Here is a 15,721-nt window from a genome sequence, read left to right as displayed (position 1 = left end):
TCAATGCTCCCAATATTACAAGCTCGATTTACTTTTCATTTAATTTAGTTGCAATCCAAAACAAGTCTTCCTCACTCTCTGGAAGATCCAAGTCCATCCGTTCCATACATTTCTTCTTAATAAGTTGATAGGAAGCTTTTTCTTTTGATTCTGACATGTAGCTCAATATATCTTCATTGGTCTCAATGAATTCAATGGCCTCTTCAAAACGCAAATTTAAAAACATTTCACGAAGGGCTTGATAGGCAGCACACATTTTGATGGCTTCCGATGATGCATGTTCCTTCTTTTCAATCACACTGTAGATATTGATGGGAATTGCTTTGCCTTTCACACAAACCACATCGACCCATTTACACAAGAATTTTCTGTGTACTTTAGCATAGACATTTTCACTAATCATTATTGAAGTTCCATACATGGAATTGAGTGATTCTAACCTTGAACTGGTGTTCACTGCGTCACCAATGCAAGTGTAATTCATTCGATCCACACTTCCAATATTTCCTGATATTTTGGAAAAGGCCATAGAGTTAGTTCGATCACATCAAATTCATGGACCATCCGAAAATGAGTGAGAAATGAATGAATTCAAAACCATAACATACCAATAAAGCACTCTCCAGTGTGCAATCCAATTCTCACTTTCAAAGTAAAGTTACTATAATCCACATTGTAACGATTCTTCTGACTACACAACTTTTCTCTCCATCTGTTATTAAATGGCACTAGGGCTTGTTGACAGAGATAAGCACTTTCGACAGCAGCTAATTCATGGTCACGAATAGGAATGGGATCATTCCAGAAGGCCATAATTGAGTCTGAAATGAACACCGCACACACGTGAATCATTCAAAAGAGATTCGACCATTTGAAAAGAATTGCAGTGGTTCCACATTCCAAGTTTTCATTAAAAATTCCATCATGATCCCAAGTTTCCGTTAAATGACCAAGTGTCAAATAAACAACTGAATATATCTTTGAAGTTCACAATTAAAATCACATACCTCCAATAAACTTGTCAATCGTTCCTTTAGTACTCATAATAATATCAGTCTGATGAGTGAAAAAATCACACATGAGCTCAACCAACAGATCAGGTGACATCTTTTCAGTCATATTCGTAAAACTAGCAATATCAGAAAAATACAATGTAATCACTTTCCATTGTACTCCAAGTGCTGCTGGTTGATTGGACTGAACGATGGATGCAACAATTTCCGATGGAACATATTTTGAAAAACTTCGAAGTCCTTTTCCCATATTGTTCACAGAAGTAATAATGGAACGAACTTCTGAAAATGTCATCACAGGTACACTTTCATCCTTTGTTTTAAAATTCAATTGTGCCATTCGATCGACTCTTCTCTTGAGTGATCCTAATGGTCTTGAAATGAGAGCACTCACCAAGAGTGAGACACCTGAAGATATTACAATTAACACCAAAGTAACAATTAATATAATCACATTGGATAATCCAAGATAGGTAGAAACAATATCTTTGGGTGTCGAATGAATAATGATCCAATCCAGAGAAGAGTAGTGAGATGTGGATATCGAATGAGGATCACCACTACCACCGTCATCATCTGAAAGGGATTCAACAGTGACATAATGTCCTGATCCTGTTGTTAAATCTCTTAGAAACATGGATCGAGGTAGATGGCTCACATTGAGAACCTTTGATTGATACATGGGATCATAGGTGCCATACAATTTGAATAATTGTTGTGTGATGGAGGAAACGACACTATCTTGAACATGATGATCATCCTCATCATGTAAGGATCCAGTATCAGCAGTACTTGTAGAAAGACCATGACTACTTCCCAACACGACACCATCTTTTCGAATGATAAATGCTCGATGACCCTTATCAAGTTGTGTTTGAGTTTTGAGTTGATCAGAGAGAGTTCGAATAGAAAATGAAAGTGAAATAAATCCAGAATAGACCTTTCCAGAATAATAAGGAATGATACAAGAGATGGAGTATTCACCAGAACTCTTGATATAATAGATGGAACTCCATACTGAGGTTTCTAAAGGTGCCAATCCATTCTCAAGTCGTTGTAGATCTAATTCTACGAGTTTTTGAAGGGAATGATTCATCATTAAAAAAGTCGAATTGGACGTTGGATCTTCAAAATTGGTAATTTCCATTTCTGTACCTGGTATCAAGTTCCCATCTTGCATGCGAGAGAAATAAATGGATCGATTGTTGGTATTATTGAACATGATGAAACTTTGCATTCCACTTGACAAGTCCATCACTACTCCCACATAACTTCCAGATAAATCGACAGCAAAGATTTGATTAAACATCATGGATCGTGATAGCATTTGAGCAAATAATTTTCTCTGAATGTTTAAATGATTATTATTGGAATTAGAAATGACCTCTTTTATGGTCAAATTTCCATGCAATCCAGTCATGACCGATCGTGTATTCGTTAAAATATAGGGAGCAAAATGAATCAGTGAAGTCCAACTATATTTCAAAAGGGAGGTAATGTCTTCATTGGAACTTGTGGCCATGACTGGAATGACTTGAAATTCTAACATGAGATAACTTGATAACCAAATAATGAGTCCACTCATCGCTATGGTTGCAATAAACAAAATACAAAGTACCACCTTGACACTACAGAACAAATCAAACATGAAACACTTGTTGTGAAATTCACCACTTTGAGGAGTAAGAAAATTCTCAAATTCAGAATAGGGTTCTGTGGTGACTGATTTGTTGGATACGACACTATTCCGATGAATGGATCTCATTCTTACTGTTGGTTCCTTCGTGTTGTTGTTGGTGTTGTTGATGGTTGAATGGGTGTTGTTCATTCTGGTATTCTTGGTAGTGGTATAATTGTTGATACTTGCATTGAGGTTCGAAACTGTGTTGAATGTGAGAGAGAGAGAATTGGGTCGATTGGTGGTGGTGGTGGTGGTGGTGTAACCTAGTTTTCTCTTTGAACTGGTGGATGGTATTCTTCGAGGTTTTTTTGTGACAATATTATAAGCAGAAGGAAGACCATCAAGGACAAGATCATCTTTCAATGTTCTGTTTTTTTGATCATTGCAACTAGTTTGTTGTTCAGAGTGAATTCTTTCTTGTAGAGTCTTACACGTCTCAGCAGCAGCGGTGGCGGTGTTGATGGTGTTGATGGTGTTTGTATCACTCGATGATGAGGGTGAAATGGTTGGTGGTGTTGATGGTGGTGGTGGTGAATGAATGATTTCACTGTTATTACTACTCAAGCATAGAGGTTTGGTTCCTTCTTCATCGGTTGGAGAATTCAATGGTGACATGGAGACCATGGGATGAATGATGACTTCAGGTGAAGATGATGTCTCAACAGTAATAGCACTTTGTCCATGACTAGTATTGCTAATACTACTATTACAACTATTGCTATTACTTCTAAGTGGCATTGCTGTAGTTAGAAGATGAACAGGATCCGTAGTACTTCTTTTTCGAGTCAATGTTGTTGTTGTGGTTGCTCCTGATGAGGTCGTTGTTGTTGTGATAGAAGGTGTCAGAGTATTCTTCTTATTTGAAGTATTTGGAAATTTGTATTCATGTCCATTCTCTGAGAGAGACATTTTCGTAAGATCAACTTGTTCCAATGCTTGTTGTTTCCTTTCAATTTGTTGCTCAATTAATTTTGGATCTAAACGAATGGTCACATTTGAAGTTGGTTGTGTCAAAGTTTGCCAACTTGTTGCTAGTTGTTTTCTTCGATTTGAATTGGCTTTAAAACGATCATCTCCATCATCTTGTAAATCATCTCCAAGTTCTCCATTCACAAACATTTCATAAATGGATCGTGAATGATTCTTCATACATGATGAAGCTCGACTTTTTCTTGAATCGGTGGTGGAAGAGCTTACCTCCGAGATTCGTTTCTCATTATTGTTATCATCATGATTGGAATCCAGAGATGAAGATGCATTATTCATGAATGGTGAGTTGGTAATAGCCATGGCTTCAGAGGTAGTAGTGGCAGATTCTTGTTCCAAGAAGCCTTTCTCAACTTGATCACCATCATTCATTATTACTTCATTGATGTTTATAGAATTCTCTTCATTCTTGTAAGAAGATGTTTGAGGTGTAATTGAGGTGTCCATCCATTCCGACAATGATAAAGGAACACTCGATGAATGTTCATCCACCGTAGTAATTGTAGTAGTTGTAGAAGTTGTCGTTGTGATCACTGCAGGAAGAAGAATTGGATCATTTTTTTCAGGTTGACCTTCGAGACAAGTGTTGTTCGTGATGGGACCATCTCGACAGGTTGTTGTTTTTGAAAAGGTTGTTGGTTTGTTGTTTCTTTGGTTCTTTGGAGAGGATCCTGATTGATTGTTACTCATACGACCTGTTGTCGGCCTATTTTTCTTATCCAAGTTTGGATTGCTATTATTGTTGTGGTTGTTGTGGTGTTGTTGTTGTTGTCGTAGATGATGATTACTTTTAGACTGTTTCATTGTGACTCCATAGGCTACTACTAGTGTGCTACAGCATAAAACGAACGATGGAAATTCTTGTTGTTGAGATTGAATGAGTTGCGCCTCCAATAGAGTGGTGGAGTGGTGGAGTGGTGGTGGCACTAGTGACTATATACTCAGTAGACTACTTCAGTTGAATAGAGTCAGTCGACTGTCTATTGTTGTGTGTCGGTCGCACACAACTGCTGTAGTTTGTTTTTTAAGGGTTTTTTGAGAGGTTTATAATGACATGGAGAGATGGAGATGATGATAATTACGTAATATCATCATCGTGAGGATGACAAGTGAATCATCATTCTCAATCATGAATCACCATCATCATCATGATTGAATGGACAAACAATAATTGCAATGTGGTGGTGGTGGTGGTGTTGTTGTTGTTGTTGTCATACTGAAAATTCCCACCAATTCCACTCGAGTAATAGGACATTCATGATTAGGGACATGAAGTTCTTCAAGGTTATTGTGGTGGTGGTGGTGGTCAGAGTGGTGTTGGTGATGATGATGATGTTGAGATGTTGAATTCAATTCTACTTCTTGTGAGAGTACTCTGGAGAGAGAGATCATTCATCAAACGCATGAAATACCTTCGTACCTTATCCATGACATGTGGTGATGATCTATCTCTTTCAGACCATCATTAAAAAAAAGAACATCAAGAAATGTTTTTTCTGTTCAGCATCTCAGTCATGGACACAATTTACTTTCTTGTTTCATTTCGTGATCATTCAATTTACTTTCTCAATTGAGGTTTCATGATCATTCTAATGAATGAATACTACTTTTAATGAATCTAAAAGGATTATAATAAACCCATGAATGAAACTTTGTACTACTCTTTCAAAGATGATCAAATCTTCAAATTAAAAGACATTTCATACCACTTCTCTTGACCATGTACTACATTAGATTCACCATTCAATTTAAATCCTGCCTTTTCATAGAAATGAATTAAATGTTTCTTTGTAATTAATAATACTTGATCACAAATAGAATTCTCTTTCAAATAATTTAAATATAATTGTAACATATCAAGACCTAATCCACAATTTCTAAATTCTTTTTTAATCACCACTGAATGAATACAAAGTGTTCTACCATTTGGATCATTGATGGACATGCTTTGATGAGTCAGAGAATGAGCATTGGTTTTTGTTCCACACACAAATCCAATCAGTAGTGGTTGTAATAATGATGTATTATGTGATGGTTGTAATGGTGGTTGTAATGATGATGTATTATGTGATGTATTGGGGTCAGTTTCAGTACTGAATTCAATGGCATTCTTTGTTGAGCTCATTTCACCCAATAATAATGGAGTGAATTCATTTGAAGATGGAGAACGATAAAAATATCCTCGAAAGACATCATTGGCATTCAATAATCGATATTTTAATTTTTCAAAAGTGGCTGCTTCATCGGAAGGATATGATTCACTTTCATAGGAATGTATTAAATCTAAATGATCGGAAACATTCACTGGTTGAAGGAAACAATGTTCTTTTGGAATCATTGGAAGAAGAAGATTCGCAATATTGCGAATTGGAACTCTTTGATGAAAGGCTTTGTGGAGAATATTTTTTTTAAAAAAAATTTAAAAAAAAATCCTCTCGTTATTGTTGTTGTGGTGGAAATTCATCACCGCGCGTTTCGAAAACACAAATGATACGAATACAACCCTCACACCAACATTGTCGTTGTTCACTGCCATCATCACCATCAACAACAACAAGAAAATTTCCATTCATCCATATCTTGTTCTTCCTGTTGATCATGAGCAGCATTATGCTTACATCAACACCTTCTCATGCCTCTTCTTCTTCATTCTCTTCTAAAAATATTCATTCCATCTCCACCACTCTTGAATATCAATCTCTTCTTAAAGAATATCGTTCCACTCATCACATCATTACACTTGCTACATTTACCAAAGAACAAGAAACATCTCATAAATGTCTTCATTGTAAACTCTATAGAGATTTACTTGTGAAATATGTTGAATCATTCCCAAATGATATAAAAGGAATTTTAGTAGAATTTACACCTCAATCTCAACAATTTGTCATTGAAACATTACATTTAACACATTTACCAAGTATTAGTATTCAATCTAAATTTAATGATTTAAAACCCTATGAATGTAATTTAAGAGAAACACAAATGTGGGATTGTGTGAAAATTGCATTGAAAGATGATGATGAATTGAGTGAAGAATTGAATCATTTCATTGATTTGGAATTTGTGAAGGAATTGTATACAAAATATCAAGCTGAATTTGAAAAGAGTAGTGATAGTAGTACTGGTGGTGGTGGTTCTTCAAGTCAATCTCTCTTTTCCATTCTCTCTTCCTTATCAAAAATATTTTTAATTGGGTTTGTCATTACTGGATTTATTATTGGAATTTCAACACTACAAAGTTTATTACCATTTGGAAAATATGCTCTATTCATGTTATGTATCTTAATTTATATTGTATGTATGGCTGGAACTGTATTTAATGCCATTCAAAATCCACCACCTTATCAATTTAATCCCTATGAGAAATCCATTACATTTTTCTATCCAAGTATGAGAATGTCTTTTGCATTGGAAGGATATTTTGCAATGGTGGTTGTGGTGGTGTCTGCATTTTATTTTATTGCAATTCCTTATAGTGGAATGAAGAAGAGTGAAACCACAAATGATCAGAAAAACTACTCAACTAGTTCTTCTCTTAATCATGGTGGAGAGACTACTACGAGAGGTAATAATACCACCACTTTGACCACCACCACCACCTCTACTAGGACCAGTAGTACCAAATCTAAAAAGAAGACTGAGAAAGCTACCAGTGTCACCACTACCTCTTCTTCTTCTTCCTCGGTACAGTCTCGATCGAGCAGTGCAAGTTCAATGGAACAGATGGAGGATGAAGATAATCAAGAAAGCAACAATGAGAGTGATACTGCAAGCTATTTATGGCAAATTATCAAAAGAACTTTCTTTATTTGGGGATTCTTTTTCACTTTTTGGGCTGCCATGATCTTTTTCATGATCAAAACTAGTTTTTATCTATCAGAGACTCCTTATCATTTCATTGTTCAATTGCTATTAGATATTTTCAACAAGTAAGAGATTAATGAGCAGCTCATTATATCAATCCTCAGAGCTGAGAATACACACTTTGTCCCCTTATTAAACAACAGTAAAATTCAATAATTTATTTAAAGTTTTCACTTAACTTTTCGTGAACACATCTTGCTGGATCACATTCTCCATTCTGGAAATTTCATTGTCTTGATCATTACCATTTACCATCATCATCCTTGTATTGCACCACACTCAGCAAACCTTGTTGTTGGAATGGATAAGGGTACTGCAATATTCGAAATTAGTAAAAAATAGTTCAATCATAGAAAATTTTGCAAAAAGAAAAAACGTCGAATGCAGATCAAAGAAACACCATGAGTCACGAATATGTAAGATTGTATTCACACAAAATCATTATTCAAATAAATCTATTATCATCCTCCTCTTCACTTACCTTTCCAAATAAATTCTGATGTGCCACCACTCCCAAATCATTCTTTAAAATATGAGCAATTCTTTCAATATCTTGAGGTTTAGCATGAATACAACCATGACTATTAGGCATTGGATTATAACTTGGCCATTCACCAGTATGTAATAAAATTCCACTTCGAATCTTTGGATAAATATAGAAAGCGTTTCCTTTTAGTCCATAAACAGCTCTATTGACATCATAGGGGCCATATTCTTTTGGATCATCTTCAGGTGTATTTAAATCAAATGTATATAATCCAGTAGGTGTGTTACCATCGCTTGTAAATTCATTAAATGTTTGTTGTCCATGTGTTCGACATGTAAAGAAATGTCTCTTATTTCCATTCTTATCAAAAAGTGAACAAGTTGTTTCAATGCTTCGATTTGCATACACTGGAACATGAACATAATACTTGTATGGAGATGGTAATTGAAGAGTTGAATTCATCCATTTACCACCACCATTCTGATTCATTTTTGAATTGAACTTCACATATTCATCTCGATAACCATCATAGGAATAGAGTGAAAGTAATTCCATTGCAGTTTCTGGAGTTAATTCTGGTTTCAATGGGAATAAATGATGAGAGGCCATAAATTGAATCAAACAATCCAGTGTTTGATTAGAGAAGATTCCACTCATAAAACCCTCAGTTGCATGTCCATATCGGGATTGACAATACGAGTCTCTCTGTAAAAATAATTGCAAGAGGAAAACATCATTGCCTTTATCGGAGAGAGTGAGAGGACGAATGAAGGGATAAATTGGAAATGTTGGTGATGATGAAGATGATCGGATCTTCATGGTGGTCATTGCAAGAGTGGTGGTGGTGGTGGTGGTGAGCAACAACAGTTGAATCAACCCAAGCACAACCAACAGCACAAAGGAAAGCCTTTGCATCATTTTTTTGATCGTAATCAACAAACAGAGAGAGGAGTGTGTGAGTTCTGCATCATCAAAGCCTCACTAGGGTCGCCTCAATCTCTTTGTAATCATTGGAATCACAATCAGAGAGATCGCAACTGTCGATACAGTCTGAAGAGATTAAAAAAATGATCAAGCCTCAACATCAAAAGGGAAGAGACATCTCCTCCTCCGAAGAATTATTTACTCATCAGAATTCATCACTAAAAAGAAACAAAAGAAACAGAGAGGATGAGATTGAGGAATTCTCTCCTTTCTCTTCTTCTTCCATTCACCACTGTAATCACACTATTCAACCATTAGAATATGACCATCATCATGAGGAAAATACGAGTGCACCCATGACTCCTCTAAACAATCATTTATTTCATTCCCCTACCTCTCAACGAGATGATCATCACGATTTTATTTCATCTCGTGCTTTGGATCCAGGTGAAGATTTTTATGATCCTTTTTCATCTTCTTCTAAAGAAACAAGAATGAAATTTAAATATGGCCCCTATTTAACACCACAAGAATATCAAGTAGAAGGATTTACAACAACCATTGAAGAATTAAACAAATTACAGAAATATTGTGAACAATCTCCACAAGACACAATTGAAAAAACAAAATATTTAAAAGAATTAGTCATCAATAATAGTAATAATTGTGAAAAGAGAAAATCAAAAAGTTGTCATTCCTCTCCTCTCTCTTCTTCATGTACAACTAGTCTCATGGATGGTGAAGACATTGTTGTCAATAAGTCGGAAAGGAACTCGATGAGTCCTCCCAAGTTAGAAAATACCAATGAATTATTATATTCCACACCCTCATCAAACATGAAATATACACTTGATAATTATTGTCAATTACTCGAGTCCAATGTAAAACACAATTCTCCAAAGAGAACTTCAAAGATGATGAAATATTTGAGGAAGCATCATTATTATTACCAATACTGTGGAGGTCTTAATGAGAATACGATTTTATTTTTAATTGGTTTGATTTTTGTACTATTGTATGTGTTGGTGGTGAAATATTTGTTGAGTGATGGATAGCGACTTGAAAGAATTGCCTACAAGCTTAAAACAATGTTCCTATTCCATATTATGGATTCAAAAATTTTGGATTCAACAACGCTAAAGCTGTTGCACGTCGCACGAGAAGTTGACTTGAATTTGCTGGAATCGTTGAAACCATATTGTGCGTAGAGAGGTGAAAAATGAAGAAGATTCTCAAAGAATGGTCTTAGCTAATCTTTATTCTAACAATGCTTCAAAATCATCATAAGTTTCATTAAACTTCTGAATGGTTGTCTTAATCTTGGATTTGTTCGTCCAGGTAATAAAATCTTCTAAATTTCTAGAAACCAGAAATGCTTCATCCCTCACCACTTCAGGACCAATTCGAATATGTCCATGTTGAATGTACATGTTAGCCAATCGACCACTCTCTGCAAAATGTAGCACCTTTAACAGATATGATATTCTTCTTCGGCACAACCTTCCGACCGTAATTTTGTTTAATGTTTCAATTTCAGCCTCAGAATCTAAAATTCCCATATCAAACAGTTTTTTTCCGAGCATAACCAATTGATTCACTTTGAAATCTCTGTAGAGTTTGTCATCCAATTGTTTAATGTTATTAATGGTGTTGTTGATCTGTGTTGCAATTCGTTGATAATTAAAGAATTCTTTTTGATCACGTAATTGATATTTTTGAATGGTTTTTAAAATATATTCTTTATATTCGGGAGTAACACCATCCGATTTCCAATTCAAAAAATCAACTTTTTTGAGAAGCTTTTGTTCGTGATGTTTTAATTCTCTGACTTTGGGCATTTGGATTCCGATCGGAGTGAGGTGAGTGCGTTGTGTGGTGTGTTGAGAATGTTCTTCAATTTTTTTGAAAGTTTTTTTTATTCAAATTCTTTGACGAAGAGAATGACGAATAAGACATGGAATCAATACATGTTACTGGTTGGTGGTGGCATTCCGTTATTTAAGCTAAAGCCTGCTTGATAAGTCATCATATTGGAGGGCGTTGGCTGCAGCATGTTGTTACTAGTACTCATCATCATTCCACCACTACTACCACCACTTGGAGGAGGTGGCATTGCATGATTGGTTGGAGGAGGTGGTGTCATCGATTGATTCAAGTCTGGAATTTCATAGGAACCTCCAGTTGAAGCTTGTGGACTTGGCATGAAATAGGAAGTCATTGGTGGTGGAGTGGAAGTGTTCATTGAAGAACGATTATTCATCATCATCATCGTGGATGGTGGTGGAGTGGAAGAAGACACACCACCATAGGTCGAAGAGGTCATTGCAGTGGTGGTGGTGGTTACGCCAGCACCAGCACCTCCACTAAACATATTCACATAACGAGAAGCTCCACCACGCAATTGAGAAGCAGCTGATTGCAAGTTATTTGAAGGAATGGCTTCAAGGGTTGGTGGTGGTGCAGTATTTTGTTCAACCACTTCATTCTCTTGTCCTCTTCTGACCCATCTCTTTTTACTTTCATCATAATAGAATTCATTCTTTTTGCCAATGTTGGCTTCTTTTTTGGAAGATGAAGATTTTGAAGAGGATCCTCCAAACCAACCTTTCCACCAAGATGAAACTCCACCACCACCACTTGAGGAGGACCCATTATTGTCCTGAGAAGATGATGAAAGGGGTGGAGGTGGTGTTTGTGAGGTTTGTTGTAAGGATGATGATGAAAGGGGTGGAGGTGGTGTTTGTGTTGGTGGAGGAGTATAGCTGGCTGGTCGTGTTGAGAGCAGCATGTTATTTTGATTCAATGAGAGAGATGACACATGTTGTTGTTGCATCAATGCTGAAGTTGAGGGTATGCCTAAACCACTGTTTCCAGCAATGTTTGGCATGGATGTGGAATGACCAAGAGGTGGTGAAAAGTGAGTGGAGGCAGCCTGAGTGTTGTTGTTGTTGGTACTACTGGGAGATGATTCTTCAGAGTCTGTTCCATGGATAATACTTTCGAGTCCTCTAATGAACCATCCAGTCACACCTCCGCCACTTTGTTTCTTTGAGGACGAAGAGGCTAATGAGGATGATGCAATTGGAGTACCAGTGAGTTTGGATGATTCTTGAATTCTCAATTTCAATTCCTGAAGATGGAGTTTGAATGCAATTCCAAATCGAATCGTTTGTTGTGTCTTTTTGACAATATCGATCAAATAATCACAACATTCATTGGCCTTATCTAAATATCCAAACTCAGCCAAATAATAAGCATAAATTAATTTGTAAGCTAATAGAGTAGAATTCATCAGCAAGGAAACTGGAGGAAATTGTTGTTGTGAATCATTTTGTAAACTTGATAAAATATTTCTTGTCATGAGCGATTTTAAGAGTTCAAAGACTTCGGTCAATTGCATAGTCTCATCAGAAATGTAATGTCTAATATCTCTCTTATTATCACCTGCAATAAGAAGAACTCTTCTGTTTACAATTGAAGAAGAGGCGATCATGCCAGTAATTAATTGTTGATTCACTTGACTCTGAGGTGTGGATCTACCTGGAGATGTTATGGATGATGGTGGTTGTGACATGGCAAAAGCAGAAATCAATGTAGCAAAATCTCCCAATACATAACAAAAATGTGATTGTGGTACTTGATAACAATCTTTCCATAAAACATCTCCTAATTTTTCAATAGCTGCTTGAGACACCTTTCCTTGTCTATTATTAAATAGAATGGACAAGTTTTGAATCCATTGAGAACACAATTTTTCAATTTGTTGTTGCTGATCTTGAGAGGATTGTGAAGAGTATTGATTTCCATATTGATCAGTGCTAACAATAGAATTCGACTCAAATGCATCCAATGGTTTTCCTGCGAATGTACAATAAAGAGTACGAAGCGGTGTTCCTGGATTCAGTGCGCTCAATGCAAAACTTGAAACTACAGATTGATAGGTCTGTTTGTCTACCATACTACTCAAAAGAATTGCATGAGCCCACATTTTGTTACTTTGAGCATATTGGCAAGCTTGTTTGATCTGTCCATTAATTAACATGTTTTGTAATGCAACCACTTGTTCTGGTTGAACATCACCTGATGTTGAGCTAGAGGTAACAAGGTCATCCACTGGAGCTGTTGAGCTTGAACAAAGAACGGTCAAAAGAGCATTAATATCATTTGAAACCATTCCAATGTTTCCATTTACATTCTTGGCAACAATTTTGATTAGTTCCCAAAGCATCTTTTCTCCCACAACTTGATCATCTGCTTGCTGGAATAAAATTTGTTGTTTTTCATAAATCTTTAAATTCATAAACTTGATGAGTTGATCTAAAATGGCACTGTTAGAATCGTTGTCAAACTGTTGAGAGATGTTAGCGATTGGATAATCTTCCAAAGATTTAACCATTGGACATGCAATTTTGAGCACTTGACTCAATTTGTGAACTTTAAAATTGCCTGGATAAAGCACACCTTGCGATTCTTGACTTGTTGGCTGATCGCCACCATGGAAATTTGTTGGTGATCTAGCTCCAGCTAAAAATGTATTGGCACTAGTTTGTACTGGCGTTCTTTGTTGAGTTGTTGGAAATGATGAAATAATTTTACCTCCAAACGTAAAAGTAAAAACTGGTCTTGAATATTTCAAACGCAATTCATGTTCTTGTTGTAATTGTTGCTTTGATAGCATTAAATTTTGTTGATAGCTTGGAGACATGGGTCTTTGTGAATGATACATCATTTGTGGATTATTCATACCCATCATCATGGACATGGTTGGATATTGCGAGTTATTCATCATTCCGAATTGATTCATGTTCATGAGATTGTTATTCACTGCAGATGAATCATAGGATGGAATAAATGTAGAAGTATTCATAGAGTATTGTGAGGAAGGAATGTTAAGTTGTTGATTTGGCAATGCATTCATTCCACTCGTATAATTATTATAATTTGTAAATTGATTATTCATGGAAGGATATCCCGTTGGGCTTCTAATACCCTCCATTACAGCTCCGCTTTGGTTAGTCAATAAATTAGTTGGAGAAACGCTATTACATCCTTGTTGATAAGATGATGAATACATAGCACTTTGAAATTGTGGGTTCATCATGTTGGATGATGGGATGTTGTTATTGAATTGGTTAATATTCATATTGTCTTGAACAGAGTTGTTCACAAATGATGAAGCAGAAGGTGTCGTTCCCATCACAGGAGGAGGTGTCATCATGTTTCTTGTTTGTCCAGTAGTAGCATTCGTAGTGCTGTATGAAGAAGAAGAATTCATCATTGGCATGGAATTGATTGATTGATTTTCGAATTGTTGCAAATGGCCACTGTGATTTGTCAGTGAATTTGTTGATGAAGGAATTCCACTCGTACTAGTGTTGCCTGTTAAATTATGCTGAGAAGTGTTCATCATCATCATGGATGGTGGAGGGGAAGAGATCATTCGTTGATGATGGTGAGAAGGAATTGATGAAGCAGGAGTTACATTGTTCAATGTTGGGGGCATTCCGTTATTTAAGCTAAAGCCTGCTTGATTAGTCATCATATTGGAGGGCGTTGGTTGCAGCATGTTGTTACTAGTACTCATCATCATTCCACCACTATTGTGGATATTCATGGATGAAGTGTGAGTGGTGGTTGCTGTTGTCGGATGGGGAGAAGGGGGAGTGAAAACAGCATTCGACTGAATGGTATTATGACTCTTGGTATTACTACTAACACCAAAACTATTGACGTAACGATTGGCTCCTCTATTCATAGCTACAGAAGGCTTTGATGTTGTGCTGTTTGATGTTGTAGCAAGTGGAGGAGGAGGAGGAGAGGACAAGGGAGGAGGTGTTTTCTCATGATGGTATTGCTGTTGTTGTTGTTGTTGGTTGGAAGTAGTGTCGATACGTGGAGAACGAATTCCCGAAGAAGGACTGGATACCATCATTGAATCATCCCTTTGAGATTGGTTCATCATTGGTGGAGTTGCGGTAGAAGGAGGTGATAAGACTGATGGCAAAGTAGGTATGTCATGGTTTGATGATTTAGTTTCATCATCGAGGAATGAAGTATTTTCGTTCAATGAAATTTCCTTCATAAAAGGGTCATTATCGGATGAAGTTCCGAACAAATTATCATCATCATCATCGGTAGTGTTTGTGTGAGTTGCTAACGATGTTGTTCTATCACTTGTGTTTGAACAAATGTTATGATTGTCCACAATAGGAGTGATACTTTCAAGTGATTGAACTTGTTCATCATTATCCTTCATGATTTGTATGGTATCGGCAGTAGTCGATTTCCTTCCATCATCGTGTTGAGTATCCGATGATGCCTTGTTTTCGTTCAGAGAAAGGTTTTCCAGACCTGAGTTGTTACCCAAAAATGAAGAAAAATCACCACTAGTTGAGTCTCCGAAAAGATCATCATCTTGTTGTGGGTTGGATGATCCAAACAAGTTTTCTTCTTCTTCTTGTGATGCCGAGTTGCTTTGTTTCGGGTCCATTTTCCAATGTTTGTATTTTTTACAATCTTTTTTGACGTCTTGGCCAACGTCATCATGTCTAGCAATTCAACTTCAGTCCTTCGCAAGTTATTCTGCTGTACGCGAATAGAGATGCACCACATCTTTTCATCAATCTTCCAAATCTTCTCAACACCAGTCACATTCTGAATAAGCTCCTTTGACTTTGACACTAGAAACTGGATGGAAAGGGTTTAGAAGCAAATTCGCCACCCTAACTCGTACAAAAAAGCGAGAAGAAATAAAACAATAAA

The 15,721-nt window shown here is 36.4% G+C and overlaps 7 protein-coding genes across 7 annotated transcripts; 2 read left to right on the top strand and 5 right to left on the bottom strand.

Moving 5' to 3' along the window:
- Nucleotides 1–28: 28 nt before the first annotated feature.
- FDP41_010857 (uncharacterized protein) lies at nucleotides 29–4,485 on the bottom strand (the record flags this gene model as incomplete). Its single annotated transcript, XM_044701200.1, has 3 exons — nucleotides 29–507; nucleotides 609–821; nucleotides 1,008–4,485. The coding sequence occupies 3 exons, from the start codon at nucleotides 4,483–4,485 to the stop codon at nucleotides 29–31; spliced, it is 4,170 nt and encodes a 1,389-aa protein (XP_044567591.1).
- An 871-nt stretch (nucleotides 4,486–5,356) lies between these two features.
- Nucleotides 5,357–6,019, bottom strand: FDP41_010856 (uncharacterized protein; the record flags this gene model as incomplete). Its single annotated transcript, XM_044701199.1, has 1 exon — nucleotides 5,357–6,019. The coding sequence occupies one exon, from the start codon at nucleotides 6,017–6,019 to the stop codon at nucleotides 5,357–5,359; it is 663 nt and encodes a 220-aa protein (XP_044567590.1).
- Nucleotides 6,020–6,291: 272 nt separating this feature from the next.
- FDP41_010855 (uncharacterized protein) lies at nucleotides 6,292–7,617 on the top strand (the record flags this gene model as incomplete). The annotated part of the gene is made up of 1 exon (XM_044701198.1): nucleotides 6,292–7,617. One exon carries the CDS (start codon nucleotides 6,292–6,294, stop codon nucleotides 7,615–7,617), a length of 1,326 nt encoding a protein of 441 aa, XP_044567589.1.
- Nucleotides 7,618–7,789: 172 nt separating this feature from the next.
- On the bottom strand, nucleotides 7,790–8,953 carry FDP41_010854 (uncharacterized protein; the record flags this gene model as incomplete). Its single annotated transcript, XM_044701197.1, has 2 exons — nucleotides 7,790–7,861; nucleotides 8,030–8,953. 2 exons carry the CDS (start codon nucleotides 8,951–8,953, stop codon nucleotides 7,790–7,792), a joined length of 996 nt encoding a protein of 331 aa, XP_044567588.1.
- A 149-nt stretch (nucleotides 8,954–9,102) lies between these two features.
- FDP41_010853 (uncharacterized protein) lies at nucleotides 9,103–10,014 on the top strand (the record flags this gene model as incomplete). Its single annotated transcript, XM_044701196.1, has 1 exon — nucleotides 9,103–10,014. One exon carries the CDS (start codon nucleotides 9,103–9,105, stop codon nucleotides 10,012–10,014), a length of 912 nt encoding a protein of 303 aa, XP_044567587.1.
- A 201-nt stretch (nucleotides 10,015–10,215) lies between these two features.
- FDP41_010852 (uncharacterized protein) lies at nucleotides 10,216–10,797 on the bottom strand (the record flags this gene model as incomplete). Its single annotated transcript, XM_044701195.1, has 1 exon — nucleotides 10,216–10,797. The coding sequence occupies one exon, from the start codon at nucleotides 10,795–10,797 to the stop codon at nucleotides 10,216–10,218; it is 582 nt and encodes a 193-aa protein (XP_044567586.1).
- Nucleotides 10,798–10,919: 122 nt separating this feature from the next.
- Nucleotides 10,920–15,449, bottom strand: FDP41_010851 (uncharacterized protein; the record flags this gene model as incomplete). Its single annotated transcript, XM_044701194.1, has 1 exon — nucleotides 10,920–15,449. One exon carries the CDS (start codon nucleotides 15,447–15,449, stop codon nucleotides 10,920–10,922), a length of 4,530 nt encoding a protein of 1,509 aa, XP_044567585.1.
- Nucleotides 15,450–15,721: the final 272 nt, after the last annotated feature.

The sequence above is a fragment of the Naegleria fowleri genome, assembly GCF_008403515.1.
Source record: "Naegleria fowleri strain ATCC 30894 chromosome Unknown tig7, whole genome shotgun sequence".
NCBI lineage: Eukaryota > Heterolobosea > Eutetramitea > Acrasida > Naegleriidae > Naegleria > Naegleria fowleri.
This window is presented reverse-complemented; position numbering and strand designations above follow the sequence as displayed.